Raw genomic sequence first — 27,453 nt, 5'->3', positions numbered from 1 at the left:
TATCTTTGACAATTCTGAGGCCTTGATTCATATTATAGATTTTATCATAGTTTTTATCTGCCCAACTCAAACAAGTCAGACAATGTTATTTTCCAGACCCCATACTTTCGTGCAAGTAAAAGTGAAAAATTAATTCATGAATGACAAGAAAAAAAAAAAAACAAACCCAACAAGTTATTAATTAATTTTTACTTCTGCAAAATAAAAACCAGACTTCCTCTCTTTCAGAAAGTACTTTTTTTTCTTCTTTTAAAGGGTCTTCCTGGACATCAAAAGGGAAGAGAAATGGCAGGGGTATGGAGTGATTTTTTTCTAAAGTCTTTGCCTTCCATGAATGAATTTGTACAAGACTGCTGAACAGTGCCCTACTTGAAACATGATGAAGTTATGATTTAGTCCTAGTCTAAACTCCATGTGGCTCTACAGTAAAATGTATCAGTCATATAAATAAAATATACTAATAACAAATGAGAATTTCTGTCTCAAAGAGATCTAATTAACAAGTGGATTTCTGAATTCTAGGTAAAGTACATAGGTGTTTTGAATTAATAGTAATTATTTCTCCTTTTCATCCTTAGTCTGAATTTATGGACCATTGCAGGTGAATGGGTCTAGAGCTGCAAAGCTCTCAGATGCCAAGGCAATATACATGACAGGTACTGCAAACATAACTCACCAGATGGAGCTTAGCTCTACCCATGGATAATAGTAATCACTTTCCTTTTTGTCTCTGTAATATCCTATTGGGATAAATGTGGCACAACACTGCCTAACCACTGTCACCTTTCATTGCCACCACAGAAGTTGCCTCTTAGCTTCAGAAGGACAAAAATGCAAGGGAAGAACAGCTAACAACAGGAAAAAAGTTTCAAAAAATTAAAACCCCAAATCCTCCTGACCTTCAGCTACAGCTGCCATTAAATCAGGTTTGAATAGAAGAGAAATAGTAAGTTCCAAGTGACCAAACCTGACAGAAGCAGAGGGACAGCCAGCCTGTGCCATTCCCTCCCTCTGCTTCTAGAACGATCCTCGGTGTTCTAAACTGTTGTTTACACCCGCAGTCTTGCTCAATCTGCAGCTCTCTTGGGGAAAGGTGATGACATTGTCATCTTTTCACCCTATTTCTCCCCTCACAGTAGAAGCCCTGATGCCATTTAACTGTCTCTTTCTGCGGCTGCCTTTGATGTGTCACGTCCACCACTACAATAGTAAGCAGGAGAGCACAAGTGCCTGCCAAGAGTTGCAGCAGAAAATCTTCCCAAGCCCCACAGCAAAGGAAATCAGGCCCTGTGGAGAGGGCAATTCAGACTCAGAATCTGAACCAGGGACTTATCTCGAACTGTGTAACAAACCATCATAAAAGAGCAAGTCACAGACTGCAGGGCTAACAACTCACTCCTGTTGATACAGCATTTCCTAAGGCCAAAGTGAACATTTCAGATCCTGGTCCTTAACAATCCATTGCCAGGCTCTCACCCTCCTGTCCAGTTCATGCCAACTTCCTTCCTTCTTTTCCTCCAGGAATCACCCAGAGCAGATGCATTCCCATGGCTTCAGTTAAGAAAGGACAAAATAAATAACTTGCAAGCATTGGACATTAGCTGAGAGGCATCCAGAGAGACACTAAGCCTTTTCACAGCAGATTGTAAGTGGTTCTTGCTTCTTGCCAGGGCAACAAATGTTACAGCCAAGCAAGCAGAAATTTCTCTGCTGTGCTTGAGTCCATAAACAGGACAACGTGTAATCAGCCATCTGAGCACCAAAGAATTATTCATCTTCAGGCAAGCAACAATACCTCAGAATGAGTCAGATGTGGGGGTGGAAGAAGCCCTCTACATGAGAGGCTCCCACTGCAGTGGTTCTTTCTGAGGCATATACACGACATACGACCCTCCTTCTTCCTCCCATCTATCTTTCCTTTCCACCTTGGCATTCTTATTTATGTCTAGCAGCTGGAAATCCTGCTGATTCCCAGCACCCACACACAGCTCTGTTACAGAGCAGGACCAGCTGCCCTCCTGGCTCTGGAGGAAGCCCATAAGTTCTGCTGCACAGATCCTCCCCTAGTGCTGTTAAAGCTGGATGCCTTCAGGTACTCCAGAGAAACAGGCTGCATATTCTGACCTACCTACCATATCTACATTTCTAAATTTCATTCTCACTAATTGCTAAATCTCAAGACAAGACAAGCAGGTCACAGCAGTAGTCACCTGAACAGCCATTGCTCACAAGCTTAAGAACAATTAATTATGCAAGTCTGAAGGGTGGCAGAGTAAATGGCAATGCATTAGGCAGTTGAGACAACTATATACAACTTAAGTAGTATACGTAAACATATGTGGGACAAACATGAGTGGAAGAGTAGCATGTATGAGGAATGCAGAATCAGTTTTAGCTTGCTTTTCTATGAATATCTCTAATGAGACTATGTTTATAACAATGAAACAAATCTACAAATCTGGGAACTAGAGAGCCAAGTGCTCATGTAAGTTTTAATACAAATGGCATTGCTCTAGCAGAGAACAAGAGGATTAACTGCTGCCTAAATGTAATCAATTGGGAGCTAAGGCAATGATGCCTAAGATTTGGGCCCTAAACATATTTGCAAGCCTACTCTGAGGGTATTATGCTAATATATCCACAGCAAAGAGTAATAAAATAGAGTCTCCAGGAGTACTGACCCTACCAAAAAATGCTTCTAAAGCATAGGTATCACAGATCACAGAATGACTGGGGTTAGAAAGGACCTCTGGAGGTCTTCTCATCCAACCCCCCTTCTAAAGCAGGTTTACCTAGAGGAGGTGCAAAGGATCATAATCGGACTTTTTTTGAGTATCTCTAAAAAAAGAGACCTCACAACCTCTCTGGGAAGCCTATTCCAGCCTCTGCCACCTGCACAGTAAAGAAGTTCCTCCTATTCAGATAGAACTCCCTGTGTTTCAGTTTGTGCCTATTACCCCTTCCTCTATCACTGGCACCACTAAAAAGAGTCTGGCCCCATCCTCTTGACAGCCATCCTTAAGATATTTTATATGCACTGATAAGATCCCAAACAAGTCTAGTCCTTTATTACAGGTATTCCTTTCTATACTCTTCTGCTCAAAGGGAAAACAAAATAAAGTCTGACCTCTTGATTACCACATCTTTAACTCTTTTTTCTTAAGATCCTGAGGAAGCAAGACAATTGGAATCCAATCCTACTCACTCATAAGACAGGCCTCCTACTTAAATCTAAGTCATATTCATTCAAAGCATCTATTCTGTTTTTACCACAGCACAGAAAAAATTTTCTGCTCTCTGCTGTACACATCTTTAGAATCAAACTGGAACTTCAGGGTCTTAATACCACTATGAAAGACCTAGGCCAAGAACCAGGGAGGAGGGAAAGGGAATACACCACCGGATGGAATTTACAAGGTATTACCCATACTATCAGAACAGTGTCTGTGAACTTGGTCGTGAGATGGAACCAAGGACCCTTATTTTACTACATGGGAAAGAAAAGAATAATTTAGGGAGTAGGTTTCTTGACAGATGCTAAGTGAATAGAGTAAGGATTAGAAAACAGCAGCTCCTGGCTCAGGACTTGTATCCAGCCTGCTACAGCCTTTTAGCTTTCTAGCTAAAGTATTGCAACCCCAAAGCAGCTTGGCAGCTCACCTCCCTCTGCAAGATGCCTGTATTACACTTGCTGTGGCCTGCCCCATTAATCTTCTCACCATCAAATTTGCTCTTACCTCTCTCTTCCTGCATTACGTTCTTCTAACAAAAGGATAATATATTAAAGGAATAATAATAACACTGATAACAATAGTCTAAGAAATACATATTTCTTTCTCCCTATTTCCCCTCATTTGATTAGTCTCCCAGCAAGGGCAGCATTAATCACTGGGACAACAGATAAAAAATAAAGTCCAATTTGAATTTTGCTGAGTGCTACTGAGTATGTATGTGTGTGTTCAAGCAGGAGGGAGGGAGGCCGCAGGATAATCTGTCATTTTATATATTTATGCTGTTGGAGTCAGTCAGGACTGGTTCTCCATTGTTACCACAGATTAAAATCATTCATGTCCTTATACTTTCATTGGAGGTCATCTTTCAGGAAAAAAGAGGTATTATGACCAAGTTAAATTCAAGTTATTTCTGCAAATCTCTGTATGGCTTGGACACCGAGGCTATTGCTTGGATGTTAGAAGAACAAAACGTATAGTAGTTTTTTGTCCTTACCTGACTTGACCCTTTTCACAGAGTTTTCTTGCTTTGAAACAGTTATGGGGAAAGAACTGTTGCAAGTGAGAGGAAGAGGTGCATTTTAAATGGTCTTAGTACATGTAAAAGATCCCAGCTCTGTCTGACTTTGAACTGCATGGAAGAATCCATGGGTCCTCAGATCTCACTGCCAGCATTTCTACTGAACTGAGTCCCAGCCAGCTTGGCAAAAATAAAACACTTTATCCTTAGGGAACGTGGAATGTGGAACCAAGCAAAGGTTAGAAGTAGAAGAGTGGTTCTAAGCCATATAGTCTTTTCCTAAAACCTTTGCCTCTCCAAAATAGAGTTCCTAGAACCACCAGCCTACCAGCTCTGGCCAGGTCACTCTCTGTCTCTAAATCATGCTGGTTCTTTCCCATATCTCAGTGAAAGAGATGTATCTCATGCTTTGGATCTTAGCTGCCATCTGCCCCTCAGCATTCATCCTTTCTCTACCCACTTTGATACATTTAGCTGTTAGAGCATTTTCCACATTTCCTACTCTCTTGTTCTTGCCCCCTAAAAAACTACTGGTATTCCTTGGAATTGTCCTTACCCACAAATCTATTTCCTTAGCACACCTATTCTGAGACACAATAAAACGGCCAACACAGCACCGGTCGAAAACTCTGAAAGTGATTATTAGGAAAGAGGATCCCTTTATTAGTAATTTTAAGGGTGAAAAGCCAATATATTTTGCATGTAAATACAAATACCAAATGAAAATACCAAACACCAAATACCAAAAAACAACTTTTCCTCCAAAAATACACTGTAAGAAAAAAGGGAAGCATTTATATACTGTGCAATACCAGGAGAACTCAAATTCAGTTTCTCACCCCTTTGGCTTTATTTTTCCTTGGAAATTTTGTGGAAACAAATTCTTATCTTTCAGAATATAATAAAAGTAATTTTGCAATCAAAATGAACAACATCCCACCTACTCATATGCCATCTAAGGGAGGAGATAAAGAATTGGTGGTTGTACAGCCTATCTTGCTAATCACTACTTTTACGAGCTGTACTGTGACAGACATATCTTGCAAATCAGTGACAACTCATCCCACAGATGAAAAAGAAACTAGCAGAAATCCTTCTGTTTCTGTTCGCTAACAACACCATCATTCTGCAGAAAATCCAAGGCATTAATTAGATGGTTTCAGAAAGCAGGTCTGTCACAACAGCATGGATGTGTTTCCAATTTCTGTGCATTCATTGAAATGAATGATCTAGGAAAGGTAAGAGGTACGTTCCCACCTCTCAGCCATTCCCATTAAAAAAAACCCCTAAAACCAAACAAATAAAATGGAGCTATATGCTCAGGAAGAATTTTGGCATTTCCCTGAAGTATATAAATAGCAAGAGGAACAGATACGCTATAACAAAACATGAGCCAATCCTCCAACTATATTTGAGCCATAACCATTGATTCTACTCCATTTATTTCTAAGTAGCTGCTTTTGTAATATTGGATCCCTTCATCATGTCTTGTCACTGCATAACCATTCTAGAACACACTTGTCCTATTCTTTCATTTGGCTTGGGATCAAATGTATGGTCAACTAGAATAGCTTTAGTTCCTGAGTACTGTATTAATCAGATTTTGAAAATAATCTTTCACGTGACTTTCAAGAATCCTTTTTGGCAGGGCAAATGACATGCCTAAATGCACAAAGGGATACTGTGCTCTGAAAAAAAGTGCATACTGATGTTATTAATGTTACTTTCTAAGAAATGTGTGCCTGCCTGAAGAAGGCAGGAATCAACTTACTACAGCTGTTATTACAGCTTCCTATTCTTTTATTCAAGAAATCTGCTTGTTCACCTAAAAGCAAGTAACAATTTCAATAGTTCTTGGTCAAGACAAAACAACACATAAGAGAAAAATCTAAAGAGATTCTGAAATTCTAGAAAAGTCCTACACCAGTCCCTTTTTATCCATCCCCTTGCTCTTTTTATGCTGGGCCCAATCTTCTTTTCCAAAACTGACAGGAGAACAGAACCAGGTACATGTGTCAAAACCACAAAACACCAGTTGAGATTTTGCTGCAAGACCCAAATGATCGCTCAGATCTGTAAGTTAAAGGCAATGTAATCTCAACCCTTGTAGAAATGAATCAGTCAACTCGGACCTTCTGTAAACTATGAGACTGAAGAAATAAAAAGGCAGTGTGGATCCTAACAGAAGACACAGAGGAGTGGCTGAAGTGACTACTTGCTAATGCTACTATATAAAAACAGGTTATCCAAAGAATGAGTGTAAGCTGTATTTTGAGAAATCATGCTATCTGCCAACTCTTGGCTCTCAAGTTTGCCACACACATTCAATCAAATCCCTCCCCTGGAGTCATGAGACAGACATCTCCATTTGGAGCCAACAATGGCTACTAAGTTAAATGTCCAATATCACTGCTGGTAATGTCAACAAATGACAGCAAACACCAGCATATGCATGAACTGTTTTACAAGCACAATGTTCTTTATTACTGTAATTGTGCTTAGCAGAAATACAAGGCTGAGTTTATTTTCATCATCAGTACTTGTCAGCACTAGGGAGCAGAGGCTGGAAAAATAATATTACAACAAAATCACATTCTTCTTTTGAATGGGTACTGTACTTGTGGCTCACCTATGGCCCTTCTGGAAAACTGGTTCCCTACGGCACTTTGAGAAATGCAGCACAACTACACTTTGTGTCTTCTGCAGAAAGTGGATGAAACCATGAAAACATAAGATTCTGTTTTAGATTACATGAATGTTACAGGTAATCTGAGTATCTTGAACACTACATCAATAAATATAATTTAAACACACCACACCACTTGCACATCTAATACTCACCTGGAGAATATTTTTGTGCCTTTCCCATACAGAACATTACCATACCATATACATTTTAGCTACTTACATTACACACCAAAGATTCTGTATTTCAGTGTGCACTAAATCTATTTCTACATATTTTCTAAATCTATTTTCTACATATTTGTAAAGTATTTAGAGGTCATTTGGTACTACTGAATTAGTAAATGTAACCTACATGAACAATTGTCTGCATGAAAATTTTCAACATTTGGATTCTTGCTTCCAAACTCTGCTTTCTTTCTCTGCTCAAAGCACGTTACCATTTAATCATCACAGAAGAGATGTGACTGTGAACAAATGAATGCCATTTTGGGAATGCAGCAATGCAGGAGTGTAGTATAGGAGAAGGGATTCCACTCTGAAACATGGTAAAGTTTGGAGCTGTGGTCTCTTTAAGAAAAAATAATGGAGGAAGAAGCAGATAAGAAGGGATAAGAGCTAGCCTCTGTAATTCTCAGCTGTGCCAATGAGCCAATGAAGTCAGTCTTTAAAGTAGAGACTCATCAAAAGCTCTTTTTTCATTAGAGCTTTGCAGTCTTGGGATGAAAATGTCACCAGTGACTTATAAGAAGCAAAAACCAAATTAAAGGCCAATTTCTTTCCCTACCAAATTATTATCTATGAGTGTAAAAGAAAGTACCTAGGCAAGACCAAGGGTGAGACAATTTTATTTGTCTTTCTGACAGTGAAAGTCTAATTAGACTGACAAATCTTCTGTGCTATTTTCCTTTGTGATATACACTGTAAGGAAGGATTTAGCCTGGAGCTGCACGTTATGGAAAGACATTAATCAAGATTATTGGACCCTCAGAACACACAGTTAGAAGGCTGAAAAGCCTAATGGTTAAAAATAAAGGTTGAAAACCTTATTCTAAGCCATGTCAATGGACTGGACTCTCCATATAGATATAGGCAGATCCCCTCTTCCAGTCTCTACAGAGAACAGTCTGCATATAATAAATCATGAACTGTCATTCTATGGCTCTAAGATCACAGCTGAAAACATCCACAAGTAATTTATTCTTGCCACCTACAAGCTATAGTCTGAGCACTTTGGCAAGTGTCACTTTCCCCATCTCAAGAAGTTGAGGCATGCCCTGGATATGTAACAGAGCACAGAGTCTCTGGTTCTTCATGGAGAGCATACCCAGAGGTCCATCTGTCATCCCAGAAGGGTTCTGATCTCTTTCTCACAGAAAACTGTTCTGATCTTGGGTCCTCAGCCATATTAGGGACCTGCCCTAGGGCCTCCAGAAGATTGCCTGGAGTGGTTCTCCTCTTGAATTTGCTGAACTGGGTGTGTTTTGAATGGAAGACATGTATCACAGTGAATGATTTATACACTAGCTTTACTTAGTAATTAACTCTGCACAAATCATTTGAAAACTGAGTGACCCAGCTGTGAACAAAGACAGAATGTGCCACATAAAGCATATGGAGAGTCTCCTCAAAAGCTTTGAGCAGCAACTCATAAAAGAATTCTGACCACACAAGTAGCTGACATGGAAGCAGAAGATAAGAATGAGTGTCACTTTGACCTGTTTTCACAGAGGTCTCCCAAACCAAAAAATCACTGAAGTACTTCACTAATAACTGAAGCTGTGCTTTAAATCAGGAAATAGGGACATGTGGGATTCCAGGACCTCTAACTAATGAACTAACCCTGTGAGAAGCACGACAGCCTTGCAAGAATGCTGTGTGGCTTAGCACAGTGACTCTCACCCAGAAGCAGTTTGGATGGCATCCTCCTGTACCACACACAAAAACTAGCAGCTTGTCTTTAAGGCCTTTGTGGGTAACGTGGCAAAGCAGAAGTCTCAGAGGGTATATTATTGTCACAGGAGAGTCTGATGTGTCAGGGCCCTGAGAGGCAGCAAGAAATTAGTACAGCTCATGTCACTTCTGAACAGACTGTACTTAAATCCAGGACAAAACCATGTGTGAGAAAGTCAAACCAGTGCTTCTACTCAGGGCAGTGGAGCACAAGCACCATTTGTAACTCACTGAAACAGACACAAATGGAAACTCCTTTTTCTCCCTTATTTTCAGTTAGCAAGAAAAGGTCAGCTCTTGTTATTTCCTTCTCTGAATCACAGGAACATTCCCAGCAGTATAGCATACAGCCATGTATCTCAACTGTTTCTCACTCAAATCCTAGCTGTCCTCCATTGATTTGAGTTTCACTGCCTTGCAGAAATTTAGTATAAATTTATAGACATTTTAAATGCTAATTTCAATGCCACTGGGTATTTCCAGCAATATTTCTCTCAATTCCCTTTATCTTGCTTGTTTGTTCAAAACTATATACCATGTCTGGGCTCTTCACAAACTGAAGCATATCATTGGTCTGAATGGTATTTTTACCATTTACCATTACCATTACCATTTACCAAAACACTGGTATTTTTAAAGCACTTCATTTTCCCAGCTGTTTTAGTCTAACTGTGCTCTAAAATACTTCTGTCAGTACTCAGACTACCTAACTGCAGGAAGTGCCTTGGTGTGTGTTACAAACAAGATATCTTTGCACTTAAGATGCTCTTCTGTAGTTCCTTAACAAGTGATGTGTAAATCTAAATCCTTCTGAAATTCCCCTGGATTTTGTAACACTTTGTGATTACAGACTTGATATTCTGCACAAGATTTTTATGCATTTCAAAAAAGGAGTAGTTTTAGTTACTTACATACAAAAATGAGCAACACGAGTAACACAGATACTCCTAACAGAGTAAGAGCAGTAATTCTTTATCATGATTCTTGGTATTTTGCATTAGATGCTTTACTTTTACTTGTATCATGCTTCGTATTTCTACAATTGGCCAGAACCTTTCTGTGCCAAGTAATGTGCATGTGCAGAATAAAAAGTACATTTTGAACCCAAGGAGTCTGCAATCTTAGCATAAAACAAGATATGACACATGGATACAGAAACATGGATAATAAAACAAAAAAATGTGACAATATTAATTGACTTGATAAACAGTTGCCTTAGACTATCATCAGCCTAACCTCTGACAACTTTTTGGCATGCATCATGATGACAAAAGAGTTTCAATGCGATTGGAAAAATAACCCTTTGCCTTTTGTATGGAAGCAGAAAGATTCTTATAATCAAATCTAAGAAGTGAGCAAAAAATGCATGAATCATGCTGATCAGAATCAGGAGAGAAGAGGCTAAACTTTAAACAGCCTTGAAAGTGAAGAAAAATTGTTTACTTCTGAGCAGAAAAGAGAAGAAAAGCTGGAACAAGGTAATAACTAACTGTATTTGTACCGCTCATAGCCTTAGGTATCTATATTTTACGTTTCCCAAAGAGTAAACTTGTTCTATTAGATTTTTCCACCACTTAGATCTAAAATTGTAAGCAGGCTTGGCGATGGTGATGTCGAACACAAGCAAGATAAAATAACCATTAGGCACCTGAAAAACAGTGGCTGGAGATACTGCCCAAACAGAAAAAGACAATTTCTTCTCACTTTCACCACACAGATACTGCAACTTAAGCAGACAGAATCAAATTCCACCAAAAATAAAGAAGAAAGGCAAGCCATCTGTGCTGTGACAGCAATAAAATGGCCCAATATTGAAATGCAGAAAGTTGTAATGGAGGTACATATTGACCTTTATTTTTCTTTCAGCGGATAGCATGAAGTGTCAAAGAGTTATTGCTTTAATATCAGCTGAGATGAGGCCATTTGTTGTGGTGCATGTGTATCCAGGAAATCGCTGCTCTAACCATGTTTTTAGAAGCACTTTGACACTTTATTAAATCTTCCTGATGCTCTCTCAGCACACAGTTGGTCTCTGTAGGCTGAGTGAACTGCTACGTAGGCCAGGCAGGAAGCTTTCAGAAAGAGCTCCTCTTCAGGCAAGCCAGCATCATTTCCAGCTTGACCCAGCCCATAAAGGTCCAGTGCTATTCTCTGTTCCACTGGTATAGCTAAACACAGTTCTGCTGCCTTTAAAAATTATTGAGGGCAGGATAAGAACAACAGACTTTATAGTTCTGGAGATGCAACTGTACAAATATTTTCTCTAAAATTAGAACTAGTCACTGAGGAGAAGGAACTGTAATTCTTGCAAAGTTTATGACCAACAGTGACCAAACCCGGGGTAATTTCCCCTCATTTGGCTGAGACTTTATAAATCACCTACTGGGTGTTTGAGGCTAATAGCTCAATTAATCCCAGTCCTGTTGCTATCTGGATTTACAGAGTACCAAAGGGGGCACTGTTAAACCTCAGCTTGGAATTAATTACTCTAATAGTTGTAAATTCCACTGCAGCCAGAGGCACCTCACAGAATCACAGAATAGCTGTGGTTGGAAGGGACCTCTGGAGGTCATCTAGTCCAAACCTCTGCTCAAGTAGGATCACGCAGAGTCAGCTGTCCAGGACTATGTGCAGATGACTTTTGAATATTTAACAGCATGGACACTCCACAGCCTTTTGGGGCAACCTGTGCCCATGCTTAGTCACCCTCACGTTACAAATGTTTCCTGATGTTTAGCGGGAAAGTCCTGTGTTTCAGTTTGTGCCCATCATCTTTGGTCCTGTCACTGGGCACCACTGTCATCTTTACACTCTTCCTTCAGGTATTTGTACACACAGTTAAGATCCCCCCTGAGCATCCTCTTGTCCAGCGAGAACAGTCCCAGCTCTCTCAGCCTTTTCTCACACAAGAAATGCTCCAGTCCCTTACTCGTTTTAGAGGCCATTTTCTAGAGTCTCTCCAGTAGCTCCATCTCTCTAATGATTTCAAAACAAATGTTTCATTGTAGTTGATAACACAATTACATGATAGCATACTGCTGAAATAAATAATCCACAGCTCAGATTGGTTATTCACATTATTCTTTTCTTTGCACAGACAAGGAGAGCCAATTGAAGGTGTTTATTTCTAACCAGTTCCATATTCTGACTTCCACTGCATTTTAAGGGTTGAAATAACTACATAGGCACAATTAAGTCAGAACACCTAAATTAATTTTTTTTTAGGAATGATTTTTACCAAATAGATTAGAATTATTCTATGTTGGAACATCTACATTTTGCAAGAAACTGATCTTGATAGCGCTCCTTCAAAATTCTCTGCAGGAGGGCTATAAAAGGAAAATGAAAAATGACTCCAACTGGAAGTAATGCTCCATTGCTTTTCTCCTCATTATGAACTTCACTATTGCAGCAGTTCATACTGTCATAATAATAAATAACCATACACCCACCCCCCATTAAGCTTTGTAACTCTCTTCAGAATACATTTCCCCACATATGGAACTTTTGAAACATAGTTAAAGCCTTGTTCTTGTTCACATCATGACAATCTCACTTACACAAGTGGGGTTGCACTAGATCAGGAGCAAAATCTCTTCCTATTCTCAGGTACAGGTGCCGCAACAATTTAGCCAGCTGTTTGTCCTGTGTCCAACACAGGAAGGTAACATTTTTAAAATAGTTACATGGAACATGATCAGAGAACATGGCTCCTATGAACTTACAAATGAGCAGCAATACTAGTTAAGAACTGATGGAAATGGAGAAGACTAATTGACTCACCTGGATGCTGGGCGGTGAACGATTTTTTCGGGTGGTAGTGGTCGCCATCGTGGTCGTGGTTTCCATGACTGTAGTTGACATTTCCGGTGGCACGGATGTTGTGGGTGTTGTTCCCAAGATGGAAGGGACTTCCCCAACGAGTCGGACACTTCCATTGATTTTAATGTTGGGGTTGTTCTCCGCTGCCATGTTCAGCACTTTCAGGCCATTGTAATAGAGACCGGAGAGCTGGCCTTGGAAGAGACGCCCTCTGTCCTTCCCTCCTATGGCTATTTGCGCCTGGGTGTTGAAGATCGTTAACTGTCGTCCTAGTGAAGGGGGGTGAATAGCATTATTGACAGACATTTCCTTCAGTTTTCATTCTACATTGAGCCCTGGCCCAAAGTGATGGACAAAGGAGAAGTAGATTCATTCTTGGTAGTGTTTATGATGACTGTAGAGAAACAGTATGGAAATGTAGTGCCTAAAAGTCATTAATAAGGAAGATTAGCCTGAAAGTACGAATACCTAAAACTGAACCTTAAACTTCAGCATCCACTCACACATCAAAACTCTGGAGGAACTTCAGAAATTTGAACCCATTCTTTTAGGATTGGATGGATTTTAAACTACAAATAGGACTTCAATATGCAGCCATTTTTCTACTATCAATTCAGATTGCAGTACCTGTCAAGCTTCAGCCCATAAATAAACCTCCTTTTGGACTGGTTAAAGGACTGGATCAACTCATAAAGCCACTTTTATAATGCAAAGGTTTCAAGGGCTGGCTCAGAAACAGTAAAACATCAGAAAAAAATGAAGCCTTATAAGAATTGAGTAGGAGTGTTATGACAGGATCAGTCATGATCTTTCACCTGTAAACTTTGTGTTGTTTAGGCTTGCAAATCTAAACCCAAGAAACAAGAAATGCAAACATTTCTGATGTCTCAGAAAGAGCAAAGCTTTTGAAATAGTGAGGATACGAGTTCTGGTTAAGCTCCAGAGTGCCTTACTCCCTCCCCTCTTACAGAGAGTGGAATTCAAATGTAGGCAGGTTATGTGGTTTAGTCAAGGTCATATCTTGAGTGTTAGAAGTGGTCCAGTATCATATGTAATAAAAAATAGAATTATTAAAAATAAATCTAGTAACAATTGCCAATTCACCTAGTTTTTCAGGACACTTATATAACATTCAGGCTGGACTGCTCTATAAATACTGTTTATGTCCCAGGCTGCACTAGGTTGACCATATTAAGAAATAAATTGCTTCATGAAATGCAAAGGCAGTGTTTATAATTTCATTATTCCTCAAAAGATTAGGGGCATGCCGCCTGAAATCTGCTGAATTAGCAGACAACCAGACTGGACATTGCTCAGAATGCACTGACTTACCAATGCAGCTTCAAGTCCATCATCATTTAAGTATCTTTTGTTTTCCCATTTTTATGAAGTTTGAAATATATGTTCCCATCCCATTCCCATTCCCCAGTTCTCACACGCCACTTTCTGTCTAGTCCAGCCTGATGAGAGGTGCCGAATGCCACTACATAAGAAAGTACAGCCTATGATCTACTGCTCATTCCTTCACAGCCAGTGGTTAGAGTAGATCAAAATACATGGGGGAGCTCACCAATTTTGGTGGTCGTCGTGGCGGGTCTCGAAGTGAAGTGGTGATGCGGTGTAGCATCATCTTATGGTGACAGGATGGACCATGGGGGAGAGAATGGGGACAAGAGAAGAAATGTATCTGAAAGTAGTTCCTGGCCCCAAAGAGGACCCTAGCTAACTAAGCAACAGTGTATGGAGAGGTGTAACACAGAGACATGTGGAGGTGGGCTGCACATCCCTTGTGCTCCTCACCCTCAGATTTGTAAATGGAAAATTAGGACTTGATTAGGGTGGAGTAACTGCATTGATGAAGAAATGAGAAATAAAAATGGGGGGGATATCCTTCCCCTGGAAAGTGTTGAAACACCTGATGCAATATTCTGCATCTCAGGAGGTTTTAAACCTGCCAGAGGCAACATATGTCTATTAAAACATCAATAAACATGCACTGAAGCCACACATCCTCAGAATGTAAACAGAGCCTTTACTCTTGTCTTATGACAAAAATAGGGTCCAGTAACGATATCGGTTAAGATATTCATCCCTCTCATCCCAGCTCCTGTCTGAGTTGGAGGAAATGGCACTGTACACTGTAGAAGGTCAAAACTCCTGTCCCATACCATGTCCTCAGAGCCTGCTTTTCTTTTCTGTCATGTTGTGCTTTGGATTTTTTAATGGATATGCTGTAAGAATTTTACTACACCACTTTCTCTTCTCTGAATATGTTCCCTCCCTCTAGCAGTATAGTACTGTCCATATTGTCCCTTCCCCGACAAACTCAGTCATGTCACTTGCTACTGTTCCCTCCTTCCCACCTCACTCATTATAAGAGTGCCAAAGAGTAGAGGTAAGATGAGTAAAGAAGGGACTTATGATTAAAGGGACTTATTTCACTAATCTTGAGATGTTATCCCTGAAAACAGATGGAAGATGCTGTCAGTTCAGTTTTCCAATTGTATTTCCATTCCTTTCTTCCCCTGAATTAATTTAGCATCTTTTTTCATCTTCTGCCAAATGGAAAAAGGTGGAAGGTGATGAGAAAGGAAAATTTTTTGCTGATCCAGGTAGGAGAGCTCCCCAAACAAGGATAGAATAGGGGTTCTCTCACTTTTTCTGGAGGATTGTGACTCTTCTCAGGATGTCAACTATTCTAACCCAAGCTCATAGCATAGCTTCACACATCTGTCATATCTCTTGCTTTATTTGCAAGAATGAAGAGTTAGTAAATTAAGCTTAAAAAAAAAAAGAGATCATGTATCCAATTCTGGGCCTTCATCTGCACCTTCTAATGTTGAAAGTAAGTGTACACCAAGGAAGTGACCCTATTCCTGCAAAAAAAGGAACTCTGATAGTGTGTTTTGGGGCCTTCATTGTTAAGTGGTTTTCCAGACCAGGATTCATGCACTGCACCATATGGTTAATGCTGGAAACCACACTAAAACTGTGTTTTCTAAAAGAACAATCACTTGTTGCAGTCACCTATTACCTGCAATTCCTCATTCTTCTCTCGAAGATGGTGTACACGCACATGATAAAGACACTAGGGAAATGAATATGGAATGACAAAAAACTTTGGAGAGAAGATACACTTAATTCTGCCACCATGTGTCTCTTCTGATCATTCTTTAAATGAAATTTACCTGAAGCCTTTACTTCCCCTATGTAAAATTCATTTGGCCACTGAATTTTATTGAGGAACTATTTGCATTAGTAAATTCTACTAGGAGTGGAAGGACTGCAGAATTACAGTCCTTTTTGTCCACAGAGAATCCTTCCTACTGCTATTTTAATGTCATACTGAAGAAAAATTATGAGGTGTTTTGTAAATATTCTGAATAGTTCAGGCTCTTGTTTCTTTGTTTGCTCTCTCATTGCCTTCTTAATTCAGAAAACTGAATTCTAATTAAAAATACCACAGAGAAATCTGAAGTATAACTTTTCTGTAGCACTAGGAGATATTTTGGGCCTGACTTTGCAAATCCTAATTCATACTAATAGTTCTTGCTTCAAAAGTACAGTCACTTACATCAAGGAGACTTTACAGGTAAGAGAGATTTGAATAATTAAGGACTTCTGGGATCAATCCTTTGGATGTGATGCTTCTGGGTCTTTATTAGCTCATCCAATTGCAGAACAGGTAACATCTGTGCCTTAGCAGATACCAAGTATTCTGCTCAGAAAATTTGCTGGATTTATGACTACTGAAGTTGAACAATTTAAGACTAATGCTTCTTTTTATACTCACATACATAATCTCAGTGAAGTTAACAGCATTTAAAATTTTGCTTATTACTCATCCAATTCAAGACTGTAAACCTGGGCTCTTAAAATTATTTTAAACTAATTTATAAAATTTAAAGCCCTTCAAAGCCAATAGTGATGCCCCTTCAGAAAGATAATGTGTCATATTTGCTTTCCAAGAATGAACTATTTCATTGTTATGAGTAACATAGGAATAACAAAGGAAGACCAAATCTATAGTGTTCAAAAATGTCAATCAAAAAGTGTTTCATCTTACCTCACCCAAGCCAAGAACTCACATGGGCAAGACAGCTATTTATATGCTGTCTCTTTGATGAATCTATTCCCCCAGCCATCAGTTTGTTTTGTTCCATTTTGATAGGAAGCTACCCTTTCTCTCATCATCTTTATAAAGCCTTCTGACAGAAGGTTTCCGTGTTACATTAATTGTTAAATGGATGACTAGATGGATGAGCAGGCTGGTGAAAAGCTACAGAAATTACTCACTCTTATATTTTTTTAATTTGAGTGATACTTAAGTTGCTGAAAATGTCTGTCTACTTTGGAATGAAGGAACCAAGTTATATCGTCTCAGGTGTTATACTGCACATTGTCATTCCCTGACACATAGTGGAAAGACTGAATTTCTTTTCACTTTAGTGAAAACATAGCTCTACTCTTCTAACCTAACAACATCCAGTGCTTTGAGAGTGCCTGAAGACTCAAATATAGTGTCTTTTAGACTCTAGTGCATGTGTGATTGTCTTTTAACAAAGCACCAATATCCACAAAAGGTAGACTTCAGTTCAAAACTTCAGGATGGATTACAAATGAAAGTGTCTTGGCATGCTTTTAAGCTCAAACTTTTAGAAGCTGGGATATAAAGTAAAAGATTTTGTGGAAAACCAAAAAGGAAAAAAAAAAAAAAACAACCCAGACCAAAAAGCAACAAACCCACAACCAAGCCAAAGAAAACAAAGACGGGTTTCTCAAGCACATGAATTGCATCAAGGAATTAGACATGCATCTGTTTTAACAAAATTGAGGCAATCATTGTCTTTAGTGTTAAAGGGACTTTAGCAATTCAGACTTACCAAAATTATTCTCTTTTTAGTGTTAAACTTTATTTATCTATTTTAGTTTGGTCTTGTAAATTAATAGGGCAACCCACTGAGACTCAATAAGCATTTTCTGTTTATTGTTATGTTAAAATTTATTTACAATTTTGCTGAATTAACTGTTTATGACAGACTGGTGGTAAAAAAAACCCCTCTGTTTTGAGTAAACAAATATTTTTGCCTTACTTTCATTAATACTTTAGCTTTAGTTTTAAACACTACACCTTTGTAGACCAAACCTGAAAAGTGAGCAACACTGCCAGCTCTCATTGAAGTCAACAGGAACTGAGTTTGCACACCACTTTGCAGGATCAGGCCCCTCATATAAAAATATTTTGACTGGATTTAGCCACATCCTTCCTGACGTTAACTTAGTTCATACTGGATAAATCAATTTGTTAATTCAGCTGAGGTTAGAAATTTGAAACAGAACATAAATTATATTTTTCCAGTCCTACAAAAGATTGGCTTTCCGTCTTGGAAAATGCGTTAACAACCATGGTCTAAATCAGCACAGAAAATGCAAGATCTGAGTTCAAAGGTCACCCCCTTTTATTAGCAGTACTTTCATAAATGGAAACAAGAGAAGATTGTGTTCTGCTTTGTTTAGACTCCAAGGCCAGGAGTTAGTTACAGTGCCTTTTTTTTTTTTTTTTTTTAATACCACATTTAGTAGTAGAGGGAGAAGATCTTCCTGACTTAAACTCCACTGTATTACCAAGAGTCTAGTTCAAGCCCTACTGGAATCGGCAAGTTATTCTGTTACCCTCACCAGGCTTTAAAATGGGTTCTTACATCCAAGATTTTATTCCCCTCTACTAATTCCTTAAAAATAAAAATTACTGTTCGGATACAAGTCCCATTTCAATGGGTCATGGACTGTATGCAGAACTTTCACTCAAGCCATCTGGACTTACTCATGTTAACAAGTTTTTTTGTTGAACTGAGGCCAATTACTCCAGGCAAACCCACAAAATTAAGTAGCACTGCCTGAGATTAGAAATTTGATCTGTATCTTAGACAAATATCATGTGACTGTTCAAACTGTATTCCAGACATAGCATAAAAGCAACAGAACAATCATCTTTCTCTGTCTCCCTCACTGTAATTTAAATGAAAATGTTAAAAAATGTTTTCTTTACAACATTTTTTAAAATCATTTAATTATGTTAATACAATTGGGAAATCCATAGCCATAGTGGCTAATCAGACTCATGAGGAAAAAAAAAAAACCAAAAAAAAAAACCCAACTTAAAGGAAGTGGTTTTACAAGTAGATTTGAAAATCTTTTAAGAAAACTTCAACAATAAAGATATAAATGTAGCTCAAGCCCAAATTAAAATAAGAAAATCATGCAGTGGTTAAATTGCCATAATACATGTTGTTGCTCTTCACTCTTCTTCACTTGGTTTTTTTTTAGAAATCATGTCCTGAATTTTTGCTTGTTTGTTTGTCATTACTATTATAGCAAGCTTAGAATTTCGTCCCTTTAACTGCATTTTAATAGCAATGTATTATAGCATGATTTATCAACATATGGCAGGTGGAAGCTGACACAAATTATAATGAAAATTAAAACAGTCATTTATGCAGCAGGCGATTATCATTTAAGAAACATTTATTTGCAGGCTTTAAAAATGAGAGTTTAGAATCAAATGGGTTTAAAATGAAAGTTTTAATGACTGTTACCTTTTTCCTGCAGCCACTCCTCTACAGGCCGGTTATATTTGAAGGGGATTTTCTGTTTTACCATTTGGAACCGTTCACTATCAGTGTTGCCTTTAAAGTTTAAAAAACAGCTTAAAAACAATCTGAAAAGTCAATGAAATAGTTAAAACATCCTAGATTTTTTTTTTATGACCTTATTTAGCTATAGATAAATAAGTGTGCATGTGTGTACATATATATATTTGAAAAGAGAGAGATTTATCTTTAGTAAAGTGGAGAATAGCTATTCATCCAATTGCCTGAAGTTCTGGAAGGTCAAAGAAATTAAATCCTACAAAAAAGATATCTCAGATTCTCCTCAGAGTATCTGTTTATCCAAATTGGTTAGAAGGCATGTGCAATTTGTCTGTGATGTGAGACCTTGCATGAACTCAGTGTCATGAGTTAAAACATTTCGATCAGACTCTAGATCTGATTGCATAAGGACATGGCACAATATGTCAGTCATGTAAACACAGAGTTAGTAGTAATTTGATAAACCTTTTTGCACTGGTAAAAGACACGTGTTAGGACTAGAAACCCAGTAAATAGAAAAGAAAGGAAAGGAAAAAAAATATAAGAAATCGGTGCTGAAAGGATGTAATAGAATTTGTTTTAAAAAAAACAAAACACCTAAGAACGGAAAGATAAATAGGAAAAAAGGGAAGTAAAATTTGAAAAGAGGAAGAAATGTTACATAAGGATACATAAAGACTTATGTTCAGTTACCAAAGACTTGGGCCTGTTGCCAGAATAAAACAAAAGCTTAGAAACTAATTTAAATAGAAGCAGAAATAATTAGCCAAAATGTAAATTCTGGCAATTGCAGTTCCATTGTTCCATGTTGATGGATAACAGAATCATCCATTAAAGTGTGCTCTGGTGGAAAGCTCTTATAACTTGCACAGCACAGAGAGGAACAGGATTCACACAAAGCCTCTGACCAAATTCCCTAGCTATTGGAAAATTGTACAGCTCAGATAGAACCTCTAGTAGAAAGAAGCAGCTCAGTTTGATGGTGTTAGGAATGACAGTGAGCAAGTGCCATCATTCTGCTTTTTCATTTTCTTCAGTTACAGTCACTTTCTGATTAATTCTAATTTTTGCTTCAAGCATTATTTTTACAAAAACTCCTCAGTCACACCGTCATAAAACGAGTGCATTTTTACATGCAACATTATAATATTGTAGAAAAAGGAGTAAGCCCACAACTTACTGAAGTAATACTACCATAAGCAGAAGTTCAGTAGATCAGTTGTGCTCCAGTACATGTTTTGAATAAATGGTGGTCCAAGTCAGCAACTGCTCTGCAAGATTTGCAGTACTGCCTTTAAAGTCCCACATATAAATATCCTAATGGGGCTTCATATTTAATGGACTTTTTGAAACAGATGCTGTAATCTTTTTTCAATGTAAAGAGACACCAATGAAAAACAGAATAACTAAAAACTAAGTAATAAAAGTCCAGCCAGTCAAGAGCAGGCACTCTTATACTGCAGGGAATATGACTGGTGGATCTCATGTGTTTGATCATCCTTACTGCATAGCTGTTGCTCAGAAATGCTGCCAGTCTGTATTGAGGTACCTGCTGACCACAGATGTGCTTTCCAGCAGCATCTTGGTACTGCTGACTTTCTGCACCAGGTAAGAGGCACTATAGCAACACACCAGCTATAGTACCACAAGGATTCACATGACCTAATCTTAAGGAGTATTTGTAAAAATCATTGTCTAGATCTCTGTAAGCTCAGCTGTAAGGAAAGCAGCAATTTGCATTTGGGGTAGTATCCCCAACTAAAATGATGAACATTTAGGAGCCTTGCTGCTTATTTGGGGCAACAGGTAAAAAAGAAGCAAAGTCATTTAAGAACAAGCTTTTCTTGGCCCAATTATCTTCCTGAAAAGTCATCTACTTTTTACCTTCCATATAACATATTAATAGTGGGAAACTGCTATTCCCCATCATAGAAATATCTAATTAAGCACCAGCTGACACACATTATTGCTCCAGTTTCTCTGTTGCACCTCAGATGCCTGCCATATACAATTGGTTACTCAGATAAACTAGAAGGAAAAGATAAAATTGGAAACACTCTCAGTCATTTGTCAAGTCATATTTAAAAATGCATGGTGGTGACTTGGAGTAACTAGCAGACATTAAGTTACCTTTAAGTACATTCCCAGCTCTCATAATTCATATCAGCACCACCAAAAAGTCACTTCTACATTTCTATGTGTACATATTCCTAAACAGGAAATTTGAACCATGTTCAATGTGGGAGCCAAGAAAAAATTTATAAAGAGGAGCTGAGTTAATATAAACAACAAAAACAAAGAAAAAACCCTACCTAAAGCTAAAGAGACAGTAATGTTAACAAAACAATGATATTTGATCCATTCATTAATAACAAGCTGAAGACTAATGTAAGCTGAGGTCATGCAGATCAGCTGTTTTGCCAATTTCTTAGCCTAAATGATAGCTTCCTTTCCTGCAAGTTCTGCCATTCATTTAAGCCTATGGCAAGCTTACACTCACCGTACAGGGAAGCAGACCCATTGGTTTGGGGAGAACAGAAACAAAATTAAGTCAAGCTCACTACAAAAACATTATCTTTTTTAAGATAAGTTAGCAAGACATTCAGCTTAGACCTTTTCTCACACACTAATCCATGCCCACCAAAATAGCTAAATCTTATAAATGCAATCAGAAAAATTCTGCATCTCCTTTAGGATTTTTTGCTTCTGTTGCAGTGTGCCTAATTTTTTCCATGAAAGAAAGGCATACTAGGTCCTGAAAAATACTAAAGAGGCATTGCAAGGGCACTTAAAGGCCTAGATTTCTCTGTCAACCCAGACTTGAACACTTACAGAGAGGCTGCTACTACATCTATTTTGCATGTGATAGAGATAGACACAGTCTGGGGAGAAATGGGGGTTATTCCACACTTTATAGAGTACATCCTGAGCTAGGACTACTGGTTAGATGAGTGCATTGATATTATAATGTTGATGGGCAGGCACAACATTTTCTATGGCCCCAAAGAAATTCTCTAACACTATTTACAAGCAACAAGATATTCCATGGGCTTCATCCGGTACCAGTGTGCATATAAGTAACCTTTTACTGGTGGCAATGAGAGCTTTTTCAGAATGAAGAAAGTTCAGAGGAACACTAGAGTCAGCCAGGGGCTAGCACAGAGTACTTCTTCCTCTGTGTGAAAGGCTGACCGTAGAAAGGAAAAAATGTGGTAAATTGAAATTCCTCAGAAACAGGGCATCTGACAAGAACAGGCCAACAAGACTAAGGTAAAAAAGGAAGTAGGACAATCAAAAAAGACATGCCAATGGAAAATGGGTTTCTTATAGTTCTAGACCTTCAAGAAAGCCAGAAATGACAACTATTCCCCACCACATCTTTAAAAACTTTTTTTTTAAAATGAGGTTTAATTTAATTTTATTATTTTATTATTATGCAGATATATCAGCAGGATTAAAATACATATAAAAATCATACCCTTAAAAGCGGTGAAAAATTGAAGGGCATTAGAAAATTCAAATAGGTTTATATTGCAACATTAGTATCTGATCTATTCTTTTTTGGTTTGTTTTTAGATTTTATTTCAGACACAGCTAAGAATGATTTTTTAAAAACATGTGCATGAGAATGTGCTCACTCATATACCCAATTACAACAGTAAGCTAAAGAGCAACTTTTTCATTGTTAAGTGCTTAGAATAGTCATTAAATATAAACAATAGAACCACACAATTCCTAAATTAACACTGACTTGGAGTTGTGCTTTAAAAAATAAACACAACATTTGATATGAGAGTTCAAAAAGGAAATATCATGGCTTGCAACACGAAGTAACATAAGTTCAGCATGAAGAAAGCTTATTGAACCTCTGACAGCTGAGCCATGATGTGATTAAGATGTGTCCATCTTCATATACAGAAACTTCCAGTAACAATCCTTTTGTGACCTCAGTGCAATTTCTTTCTATAGTTGAATGATACACATATTCAAACAACCCTTTCACATAACTAATGTAGATCCTCTCTTTTTTCTTTTTGAGTCCAGATTTGATTCAAGGCTGTTCTTCAGAATAGAATACACAGGATAGAGTAATTTAAATTTATTTCAGAAAATACTCCTAATCCCATCATTCTTCTGCATTCAGAATCCATGTGGGTCTCAAAGGTTGCAGGATATAATTTTTTTTATAGCAAAATAGTGTTGTTAGTTTTGCTACTTGTGATTTACTAAATATTTTTCCTCCCATAGTTTCTTGCTGCTTAAGTGATTCAAGTACCAATAGGAACGGCTCACTTTAAATAAGTTTCCTCTTTTTTCCTTCATGTGCATAATAAATTGCTGTATATCAATATGACTTAGATCTGCTCAACAACTTGGCTTCTTCTAAAGAACTGTGCCTCATAAACACATTGTTTCACCTATTTTTATTCCTTTTTCATGTAAAAATTCTAAAGCCAACTGTGAAGACTAGGATTACAAGAAGTCTTTTGTCCCATTTAGGACTTCTACGCACAATCAACAGAAATTCCATTACACGTGTAAGTTTTTCAACAAACTGATAAGCAATCGGACTTTTACGACCTCAAGGATTTTAATGGTAACATTTTGAAATCTTCCAGATTCTTGAATCTTGGTTAACCTGAATATTCAAAATATTTTAAATACCACAGACATTCCCAAGGACTAAATACTTTGGAGAGGAATATGGCAGAAGTGCTCTATGCTTTTGGAATTTTTTTGGATTATCTCTCTTTTTCCAAAGGAAATGTGGATTCCAGTCATAAAAAGAGCCTACTGGTTAAATACGATCAGTTGCCAGTATTCTGTCTTTTTTCTGAAGCCCTTAGTATCCCTGCTCCACAGACTACACAGATAAATAGATTAGATTCACTTTGAACCTTAGCTTTTGATAATCTTCAATTGAGACCAAACTAAAATGGTAAAAAAAAATCATGAGAATTCACAGTGCTAATCACTACAGGCAGTTCCCACAGAAAATACTTTTTATACAGTGCAAACATCCAGGGCACATGGTTTATATTTGCTCATGGGCAAAGCAGAATTTTCTTCCAAAACCCTTCAGTGCTGGAAGATAGTTTTTCTTTTCTGCTGATGGTTCCTTTAAGAAAACAAACAACCTTTATTACATTAAGCTTATTTCTAAATCAAAACGGAATCTTAAGCTAAAGAAAGTACAAGAACAATTGAAGCTCTGAAAAATCTTGCTTCTTGGCCTAGATACCAATCATAATGATTTACTGCCTCTTAGGCGTGAAAGAGAAAAACTGAAAGGTTCCAGCAAATTGCACTGGGCAGAAAGAAAGTACTTGCTTTCAGGTGGGATATTAACCCAACCTGATGTGTTGTCAAGTCTGTGAAGATGCTAAAAAGAATACCATAAGAAAACACTCATCTGTCCTAAATTATTGTCAAAGGCTGTTCTATGAAGAAACACTACAGAAGCAACATTTTATTTTATTTATTTTATTTATTCCTTCTAAGTCTCTAAAAAGAATGAAACATTTTATCTAATGAGCAGTTATTAAATGAAAGATGCTGCAGTGATACTAATGATTCAATGAAACACCTTGATATCAGTGTTCAAGCTTTAAAATGTTTCCACCATTTTTCCCTTATTGTAGATGGAATTTCAGCAAGAAAAGGGCCTGTAAACAGCTAGCGTTTGATAGCTCAGTTCAGCCAGCAGCCCTTAATGCCAGCTCCCTTTGAGTTTCTATGGATGCCCATAATCTCACCAAGATTTACACACACATAATTGTTATCATCATGGGAGAGAAGGAGCCTGCTACAGCATGAAAAGTGTATCTTTGATGGCTAAATCCTCTACTAGCATAAACTGACTCAGTTCAATTCAACCTCAAAACTCTCCTAGAGCTGATGCTCTGTGCCCTAGAAAAGGAGACTTGCATGCATCATGGAGAAGCTACCATTCTTCCCTAATATCTGATAATATCTGATAAAGGGAACAAAATTTTCCAAAGTGTGCTTGTGATTGGCATACACTGAGCCTATTTAACCACTTCTGTTTTCAGGCAGCCACACTTAAAAACTTACAGCATACTGAATTGCCCCATCTTCACATTTACTTAAGTACATGTTTTGTTTTAAATACTTCAAAGTACAACCACCATTTGTTCATATTTTGTATTTAATTAGAAAATTGAGACAAGTCTATTAGTAAAGGATTAGAATCTATCTGTAGGGATAACAACCCTTACAATCATGTTTTGGCATCAGGTCTGTTTATGTATAGCTGTTTATTTTGTTGTGTTACTGTAAGACCATATTGTGGTTTATGTTATGTAACATAGGGAATGGTTGCATTAAAATCCATACATGTAAAAAATCTCTATTTACAGTGGCTTTAGGAAACAATTGAAAAAAGTCCAAACCTGAAACCACAGATGTGGATCATACAAAAACAAAACAGTATGTCCATGCTAAACAAAAAAAATTATAAGGCAGATGATCTGTAATCTTTCTAACTACCACAAGCTGTCCCTCTAAAAATTCTTGTAAAGCTTCAGTTTTGCCTTGTATAACAGGAGTGCTATAGAAAATTAATTCAAATTTAGGATTTTATTTAATTTGAGTGGATTGAAAAATAGACAAATCTTAACATTGTTCAGCTTTGCTTCAGTTCTTGGATATCATATTTTTTCCTCTGCCTTCACTGTTCAATAAAGTTGCATCTTTTGCTATTGAATTCTCATTTTATTTTTTGTCCTCATTTTCCCCTTAGTCCTAGATGCCCTTGACTTTATCTTCAATTCCCTCTGATCACATTGTTTGCTGGGAGCAACACCTTTTATTCTGTTCATCTCACTATGGACTGGAGTTAAAAGCTGACCTTCACACTGCAACTCTCCTCAGCTCACTGCCCTCATGACAAGAGACAACAAGGTCTTGGTAATATAAGTACTAAAAATAAGAGAGAGAATTAGCAAGCAAGACTCCAACAGTAAAAGTTACTCAGGCAACTAGAGCTGTTCCTAAGTCTCTAGTGCCTCAACCAAAAGCTTTACAATGCCACCACTCCCTATTTTATCTGATCTTTTTTAGCCTAAAAAACTTGGGGTTCTAATTCAAAGTAAAGCACCATTCAGGCCAAAATCATTGGGAAATTCAGAAGTAAACTAGGAGACAGGAGTTTAAATTTCTGTTCAGGAGGTAAAGCTAACATGGACCACAATGACACTAATAACACCAAGGAAGACTTGAAGAAGTCATCTAATTCAATGCTCTGCCCCAGGACACGATCAGTAACATTTCAACCTCACTTAGATTAGTCTTTCACTTCTGTTTTGGATGACTGAGAAAATAAGTGTCTTACCCTCGATAATCTAACACAGAAGCACAATAGGAGCAAAACAAAAGAAATCTCAGACTAGCAAAGGTGGAAAAAGGTTAATCAAACCTTTTCTAGCATGCAGAAGAAAAAAAAAATATTGTGTTCTTTAGTTCTCATTTGAGCTATGCTGGAAAACAGAACTAGTGTACAGTACAGAGAAAGCAGTTACCAGTTCAAACTCCGTAAAAATATGAAACAATTTGGGTGTCTACATTACTAAGTGTTTGAAATGTTTTGTAAGGAATGTGTAAATTACTGTGTTTTTTCACTGACCAGATCCAAATTGAGCCCCATGTCAGGCAGCCAAGGCTGAAGCATCTATTAAAGAAAAACTGAAACTACATATTGATCTTTCCATTTTAAAAAAGAAAATAAAAATCCATTTTGCAGGAAGAAATCGGAGATTGGAATAAAATCCACTGCTATTGTCCCCACGTCCCACTTCTTTGATTCCCTTGTGAACGGTCAGGATGTGATTTATAGTGCCCAGTGGGAACGAGCAGCAATAATCAAACACCAAAAGCACTTTATTTGTATTGACACTTTAAATTCTATTAACTCTCATTTATCTAGATGTTGTTTATCTGTTTTGTGCATTAGGCAAAATCAGGACAGAAAAACACTGAATCTAATTTACATGTTTGGAGTTAGGCATTGGAGCTACATGAGTGGAGCTACTTTGCTTCCAGGAGCAATGTGAGACTGAAAACAGCACTGTTG

The 27,453-nt window shown here is 37.8% G+C and overlaps 1 protein-coding gene across 7 annotated transcripts in view; it reads right to left on the bottom strand.

Annotated features, from left to right (window-relative positions):
• The window catches only part of NRXN3 (neurexin 3), a gene marked incomplete at both ends in the record, with an annotated part of 923,636 nt that overhangs the window by 92,878 nt on the left and 803,305 nt on the right, over positions 1-27,453 (bottom strand). For 4 of the 7 annotated variants that reach the window (XM_082282836.1, XM_082282835.1, XM_082282837.1 and 1 more), the window contains one exon: positions 12,673-12,980. In XM_082282836.1, the coding sequence (XP_082138962.1) occupies positions 12,673-12,980 (308 nt within the window). Of the gene's footprint in view, positions 1-12,672; positions 12,981-19,307; positions 19,398-27,453 lie in introns of all 7 variants that reach the window. The other 3 variants (XM_082282834.1, XM_082282839.1, XM_082282840.1) reach the window with 1 other exon arrangement.

Source organism: Coloeus monedula (assembly GCF_965178545.1).
Source record: "Coloeus monedula genome assembly, chromosome: 6".
Lineage (NCBI taxonomy): Eukaryota > Metazoa > Chordata > Aves > Passeriformes > Corvidae > Coloeus > Coloeus monedula.
Note: the sequence above shows the minus strand (reverse complement) of the source record. Positions and strands in the feature narration are given on the sequence as shown.